This window comes from Notolepis coatsorum (genome assembly GCF_963971535.1).
Source record: "Notolepis coatsorum genome assembly, chromosome: 18".
NCBI lineage: Eukaryota > Metazoa > Chordata > Actinopteri > Aulopiformes > Paralepididae > Notolepis > Notolepis coatsorum.
The window spans coordinates 47,651,631-47,659,856 of record NC_140182.1 but is presented as its reverse complement, the minus strand read 5'-3'; the positions used below and the strand labels follow the sequence as shown (position 1 = coordinate 47,659,856).

The 8,226-nt window shown below is 41.1% G+C and overlaps 1 protein-coding gene across 1 annotated transcript; it reads left to right on the top strand.

Annotated features, from left to right (window-relative positions):
* Positions 1–1,409: 1,409 nt before the first annotated feature.
* On the top strand, positions 1,410–8,192 carry dnaja (DnaJ heat shock protein family (Hsp40) member A). Its single transcript, XM_084334695.1, has 8 exons — positions 1,410–1,557; positions 1,845–1,985; positions 3,061–3,235; positions 3,536–3,640; positions 5,040–5,267; positions 5,809–6,039; positions 6,212–6,312; positions 7,277–8,192. The coding sequence occupies exons 2-8, from the start codon at positions 1,854–1,856 to the stop codon at positions 7,490–7,492; spliced, it is 1,188 nt and encodes a 395-aa protein (XP_084190821.1). The 5' UTR covers positions 1,410–1,557; positions 1,845–1,853; the 3' UTR covers positions 7,493–8,192.
* Positions 8,193–8,226: the final 34 nt, after the last annotated feature.

Genomic DNA, 8,226 nt, shown 5'->3' with positions numbered 1-8,226 from the left:
GTATTGCCGTTTATTTCGTTTTTTCGTATTTCCGTTTGAAACGAAAAACGAACTATCAAAACGTACACGGACCGCGGGCTTGTATCCTTTCGGCAAGCAACAAGCCCTTCCGCGTTGCTCTGATTGGCCGAGCGCGCGCATGCGCATGAGCCGCGACAAGCCACTCACTAGCCAGGCAGGAATACGAAACTCCGCTTAACGCAATTTATACAAATGGAAGTATTGATTTCGCCGTAACGAATCATTAAAAAAAATATACTGTTAACTGGAATATGTTGTTTCTTTACACATATGTTGGATTATGTAATTGGTTTGTCATGACAAACCAATAAAAAATCGCGAATTAACCGGTGGCTACAACAACACACAGTAACTACATGCATCATTGTTTACAATGAACGGTGGGGCTAATCGAAAGGACTGGACACGGACGCGTTAAACAGCAATCAATTAATTTAATATAACAGTCCGGTTCTGTGTTTGTTTGTGTCTGTAGATTGTTGGTGAAACTTGTCCGTGTCCAGTCCTTTCGATTAGCCCCACCGACCACCGTTCATTGTAAACAATGATGCATGTAGTTACTGTGTGTTGTTGTAGCCACTGGTTAATTCGCGATTTTTTATTGGTTTGTCATGACAACAAACCAATAAAAAATCGCGAATTAACGGTGGCTACACAACAACACACAGTAACTACATGCATCATTGTGTACATCCAACATATGTGTAAAGAAACAACATATTCCAGTTAACGGTATATTTTTTTAATGATTCGTTACGGCAAAATCAATACTTCCATTTGTATAAATTGCGTTAAGCGGATTTTAGTATTCCTGCCTGGCTGAGGAGCCTGTCGCAGCTCATGCGCGCGCTCGGCCAATCAGAGCAACGCGGAAGGGCTTGTTGCTTGCCGAAAGGATACAAGCGGACCGCGGTGGTCTATGAGCAGAGCTGGCTGCGTGATTTCGAAACCTAGCCGCATTTCTCGGAGACGCTCTCTGATTGGCCGACGCCTGTTCCTACACTGGTTAAGCTTAAGGCACTCTTTCGAAGTTGGTTATGGTTAGAGTTTGTCTTAGAGCGTGACGGCAAGTTCTTTCGACGGTTAAGCTTAGGCACTCTTTCGAAGTTGGTTAAGGTTAGAGTTTGTCTTAGAGCATGGCGATAGAACGCCAGGTAGTTTGCAGGCTGTTTGACGTGGAAATGGGCAAAGACACTGCTCGTCACACGATTGGGCAAACGCGTCAGTGCCAAATGCCAATCAGAGAGCGTCTCTGAGAAATGCGGCTAGGTTTCGCAATCACGCGAGCTGGCTGGCAGAACCATTATAGCTATATCAGAACCATAGATATGGGCCGCAGCCCCGCCCCCGTGCAGCCCCCTCCCCTCTGTTTCCACGCAGCTCTTTTCTAGAGTAATCGGCCGCGAGCAGCAACGAAACATCCGGCGCCTCCTTGCGCTCCAGAAAGTTCCGTGCCGCGCGGCGGCGTCCGCGGTATATAAGAACCAGCCATCTTTCCTTACGGGAGCAGATCCTTCCGAGCGACACGTCAGAAAAGTGAGTATCGTGTATTTCTGTGACTAGCTACGGACACAACTCTCTACAGTCTCGATTCCATCGCAAACAACAATACCGTTATGCCGTTTTAAGTACAACATTACCTATTGTTGCTACCAGACTCGTTTTATATTAACACGTGCGCCTGAAAGCTCGACAATTACGCTTAGGGTGGCCTAACGTTTTAGGTTATAGACCTATTTATGCTTGTTTATATAGCATTGTCAACAATGCTACCCTGCGGTATATGAGCAAAGTCTATAACAATGTCTCCTTATTTCCTTCAGGTTTCCATCATGGTTAATGAGACCGGCTATTACGACCTCCTGGGTGTTAGTCCCAAAGCCTCGGCAGATGAAATAAAAAAAGCCTATAGAAAACTCGCATTGAAATATCACCCAGACAAGAACCCCAGTGAAGGAGAGAAGGTGAGTACATGCAGCACAGTGGCCCCTATGGCAGGCTGGCTGTCCCTGCAGCAGCCCTGTATGGAAGGTTAAAGGCTGCTTCTATTTTAAACCACACGCTCTCGTTGAATTGACAGGAACAGAATGCAGTCTGAACTTTCTGGAATGACATTTGAGTCGCAGCCACACATGGAATTACAGTGAGAGATTAGTTACGCAGTATTACTAGTAGGGCCTGTTGTGTGCATGTTGGGATCATGAAACACATTTTTCTTTCCACTTTGACCAATCTCGTTAATCATTTCAAACGCAGGCTACATTGTACTGTTACTGTTAGGCCAACTGTATATCATGAGCTGACTCAGGTAGAAGATGTGGGTGGTGTCGGGTGGATAATGGTAATATTAATAGATTATATTAGATTCAACTATATTGTCATTATAACCATTGTTGCTGCTGGAAAACCTGTATTGCATTTACACACTGCTAAAAATTTGCACATTGCTCATAATAACACATCCACAACTGTACATAGCCATTTTGTTATTTACATTATAGTATATCTCTACACCCTGTTATCTGCACTGCACACTTTTTAGAACGGTAGTCATCTTTATTTGAGTAATTGTATCTTATTTTATTCTTATCCTATAGTATGTGCACATTTTATTGTATTTATATTATTGGAAGCTGCTATGGCTGAGGAACCACAACAAATAGAATTTCACTATTTTCTTTGCTGTAAGCTATTGAAATGTGACAATAAAGGAATCTGAATCTGAGTACAACGAAAATAGGTTAACCAAAGGAACCAGAGTGCAAATGTAGCAGTAAAGTGCAACAGCAATATACAATGTACAGGTGATTAAACTGGGTACTACTGAGTAATAGTGCTAATAATGGCCAGCATAATATCTACAGATATGTAAATATAGGTTTATACGCAGGTATATACAGACAGATGTGGATACATACATATATATATATATTATATACAATAAGTACATAAATGTATTGTATGTGACATTTACTGAATTAACATTGTTACATGGTTCACAGGTAATTTCATAGTTAATTTCTTCCTTTCACTCAACAGTTCAAGCACATATCCCAAGTATATGAGGTGCTGTCGGATGCAAAGAAGAGAGACCTGTATGACCAGGGTGGGGAACAAGCCATCAAGGAGGGTGGCATGGGGGGAGGGGGCTCCCCCATGGATATTTTCAACATGTTCTTCGGGGGCGGAGGAAGGGGACAAAGAGAGCGGAGAGGTGAGGGTCGTCCCCATCACTCGTAAGAACACAGACTGAAATGTACAGCAGCCTTCCAGGAAGCACAGTGGCATGGCTTACGGCAAAGACACTGCCATGATGTCTGACCTTTGGTGTGTGACCTATATGCTACAATGAGGCGACCGAACAAAGATTCTAATAATGCACGTGTTGTCCACTCACTGAATGAGAAAAATTGATTGATTGATTGTCTGGTATTTTGTGTTTTTTTTGCATCATGTGTATTTTATGATTAAGGTTGATGCTCAGTAAATCAAGATTATCCTTCCTTTCATGTAGGTAAGGATGTAGTTCATCAGCTTAGCGTCCCACTGGAGGAGATCTACAATGGAGCCACCAGAAAACTTGGACTCCAGAAAAATGTCATTTGCGAAAAATGTGATGGTAAGTCATTTTTAATCCCATTTTACAATAACATTGTATTAGCAGCAACATGAATTGCAAAGATGACAAATACTTAAAATGTAGTCGACATTTCTAAGATGACTAATTGTTTTACTATATATATCAGGTTTTAAACTGTGGGTATCAAACAGGAAGAAAGACTGTCAGGTTTTAAACTTTGTGGGTATCAAGCAGGAAGAAAAACTGTCAGGGTTTAAACTTTGTGGGTATCAAGCAGGAAGAAAAACTGTCAGGTTCTAAACAGTGTGACCATCTAACGGGAAGAAAGACTCATGTTTTAAACTATGAGACAATATTTTGTATTGTTATTATCTGCATTGCTTTTAGCCTTTTTTATTCTCTGCATTGCTTCTATTCTGTCTATTTTACTGCTGTGAAGCACTTTGGGCAGTAATTCTTGTATGAAAGGTGCTATACAAATAATGTTTTATTCTTCTTATTATATATATATTTACTTAACCTTATATACCTGGGGAATAAGGTTCCACTATGATCTTCCCCAATTAGTAGCCACCCAGTGAAGATCAAACTATTAAGTATTATGGCCAAACCACATTGTGTAGGTTCATAATGTGTGATCTTCAACCAAGAAGAGCATGACTACTCTGACTTTGGTATCCCATCATCCCATCTTTGTATATTATTCTTTAATATACAATCATCATTATTATTATGACTGCATAATGTCCAGGACATTTTTATTTACCGCTATGAACATTTACGTCCAAAACCTGAAAACTATGGTGTTGAAAAACAATCTTGAGTCAGGTAATCATGACATTCATGAGTGTGTAATTCCAATAGTCTTATCCTGTCTGTCTTGATAATTTTGGTTTCTTAACATTGTTCTCTCAGCTACACAGCATTCGTTCAAGGGTCTTGAAATATAGTTCCTTGTGCGTTTAGGTACAGAGTCTTGTACTTACTTTTTTGTTTATTTTTTTCCTCAAATTTCAAAACGCAAATCTAATTTGATTGTGCTCAACCCCTCTCCCGTCAAATTTCAGACCAATTGAATAAGTGGAACCATATAAACCCAACTAGCTTGAGAAATATGATAAGATAAGATATTCCTTTATTGATCCCCTTGGGGAAATTCGGGCGTCATAGTACTGTAGCATGGGGCGGGGGGGGGATACAGGAATGAGCAGGGTAATAGAAGAAAGACATAAATATAGGCAATCAAATTAAATCTGAATATAAAAATATGCGAAAAATGAACGGTGTAAACAAAGTTTACAAACAGACGAGGGTCTGTAGCCCTGTCGGTTATAATACTGTATATGAAACTACCTGTAGGGGGTCTTAAAACCATCACATGACTCCCAGGTCTATATTTAAACGGTCATCAAAAATTGTCATACTATATTTCTTCCAGGTTATGGTGGTAAGAAAGGAGCGTTGGAGAAGTGCAACAGTTGTAAAGGAAGAGGCTTCCAGATCAAGGTGCAGCAGATCGGACCAGGGATGATTCAGCAGATCCAAAGTATGTGTGCCGACTGCCAGGGAGAGGGCGAGAAGTTCAGCACCAAGGACCGCTGCAAGGTCTGCAACGGGCACAAAGTGGAACGCAAGAAGAAGATTCTTGAAGTTCACATTGATAAAGGTTTTACTCCATGATAAAATTGTGTATTTTTAATTAGTGATTGAATAATTGTCAAATTAGGATTAAAGGTGCCGTAGATAATATTCAGCCATGAAATCTTTTTGGACCAGCAAAAATGTTGTAAATGATTCATCAATATTTTTTTAGGGGGGAAAACAATACTTTTACTCTGCATCTTTCTTTCTTTTTTAAGATACATTTTTTAGCGTTATCGCTTTTTACTACTGGGCAGTCCAGTAGAGAGAGAGAGAGAGAGGAGGAACGGGAGACAGTGGGGGGAAGACATTCGGCAAATAACGGCGGGTCCGGGAATCGAACCCGGGTCAGCCGTGCCGCGACTCAACGTGTTATGTGGTTCGCCACTGGGTCGCCCCTACTCTGCAGCTTTCTAAAAGCTCTGTGGATGTATTATTTATAATAAAAAAACATACTCCATACAAATTTGATCTATAGCACCTTTAATGTTCTTGACATATTTATTATGCTTTGGAGACTAATATTGCGAAAGGCACTGAAACCAATGTGTATGTTTTCCGTGCAGGTTTGAAAGATGGTCAGAAAATTACATTCCATGGAGAGGGTGACCAGGAGCCGGGATTGGAACCTGGTGATGTCGTCATTGTTTTGGATCAGAAGGAGCACCCTGTTTTCCAGAGACAGGAGGACAACCTGGTCATGAAAATGGATATCAAGCTCGCTGAAGCTCTCTGCGGTTTTAAGAAGACCATTCGTACATTAGATAACCGAATGCTCATAATTACGTCACTACCAGGTAATTGACATAATTATTTAACCATTTCACTACCACACGACAAAGGGTTAACCCTTTCACAACCACACTACAGAAGGTTAACCTTTGTGGTAGTGAAAGGGTTAAAAAAAAGTACTGTATGTGGTGCAGAACATCATTCCAATGTCAGTGACATTGTTGTCTTCATCAACAGGTGAAGTCGTCAAGCACAACGCCGTCAGAAGTGTTCAGGGTGAAGGCATGCCCATTTACAGGGATCCTTTTGACAAAGGGCAGCTCATCATTCAGTTCCAGGTGAGATTTATGTATATATTTATCTTAGTGATAGGTCAAGGTTTATTTATCACATAGTATAGTGGCACTGAAAGACCAGTGTGCATCAAACACAGGAAAACAAACCCCAAAAAAAGCTTAAAGGGGACATATGAGTCAATCTCAAAGGTCTTTGAGGTAAACAAACATGTCTTTTTATTTTAGTTTTTTTAAGTTTTTGCATTGTAGCAGCCCTCTATACCCGTGTTTCAATCCCGTTCTCAACAGGCTGTTTGTTTCTGTGCCTCTAACGAGTGAGCCGCTTTTATTGTACAAATACAATAATTATCGTATCTGGCAATGGTGCACGAACCTGTGCCGCAAACGAAATTCAGATCAAACTGTCAGACTAGACGTTGCAGATACAAAATTACTCAAGATCCAGCAATAGCATATGAAACTTTCCGTAAACAAGTTTTGTACAGGCGCATTTTTCCAAGATATCGTCACACACACGTTATTAACTATAGCGACTGTTGCTGCGATTCATTCTTGTTTCGAGAGCGGGTTCTTCTCACAGCTGAACTGTTTCAAGAGGGAGGGTTCTTCTCACAGCTCAACTGTTTCAAGAGGGAGGGTTCTTCTCACAGCTGAAGTGTTTCAAGAGAGAGGGTTCTTCTCACAGCTGAACTGTTTCAAGAGGGAGGGTTCTTCTCACAGCTCAACTGTTTCAAGAGGGAGTGTTCTTGTCACAGCTGAACTGCTGAAACAGCATTATGTAAATATTTTAACGTTTGCTCACTGTTGGGACAACCCCTCATTCTGTAACACAAGAAAATGCCATTTTCACAATCAAGCCTTTATAATAACAAACGTTCAAATGAATAGGCAATCATGGAATAACAGACAGGTATCGAGTCCTCATTTAGGCGCGACTTAGGTAACGTGTCTGCTCGTTACTCCACGTCAAGCGTTTCAACCCTTTTTATAAATATTATCCCCACAGGTGGAATTCCCAGAGAAACACTGGCTCCCAGAGCACCTGATGCCTCAGCTGGAGAGGTTGCTTCCTCCCAGGGAGGATGTGACCGTGAATGACGACATGGAGGATGTAGAGCTCTGCGAGATGGACAGCGAGGCCCAGCAGAGGAACTACGGCGGGGAAGCTTACGATGAAGAAGAAGAGGGTCCCCGTGGTGGCGTCCAATGTCAGACGCAGTGAATGTAGCCTCGTTGTAAAGCCCGACTTCCATGTTATTGTAGTGCAGGACAGGGTTTGTGGCCTCGATTGTGTTTTGTCCCTCTTAATCCCCCAAAAGTAATACACTGCAGATTTAAGCTACTTTCTTGAAAAGGTCAATTTTCCAACATTTGCCCCAGTGCCATTATCTGTATGCACGGCTCCCTGCGGGTTTCAACAAGTTAAATGTAAGACTTTAAGACCACTTTGAATAGAATTGAATACCTACTTCACAACTATACCATCTGTATGAGGTAAAATTACCATACTGGCACTGCTTACTTTAAAGCCCGGTCATTTCCCCCCAAACACATGTAAATGCGACAGAGAATTTATCGCAACATAGAACTAACTTCCTAATCCAATACCTTTTTTAAGACCCCATCAAAATCATAGTTAAGATCTTTTTCAGACCTCGCAGGAACCCTGTATGCCTTTCCTGGTAAAGAATAAGTTGTAAAATGTATTGTAGCAAATTGATTTGTCGTTTTCCCAAAGTAACCTCACCACAAAGGCTATATTTGTGTGTTTTTGTCTGGTACTGTATGTTCTGTATTTTCAGGTACATGACTTTTATATGTATCCGTTTGTGGGAGAAGTACACAGGCAGATAACATCTAATTTCATTCAGAAATTGAAAGAGGTACTTGTACAGTATGCTTTCTATGAAGGTAATTTGTCCTCATGACAGACATGTTTAATTCAGTCCAACACAT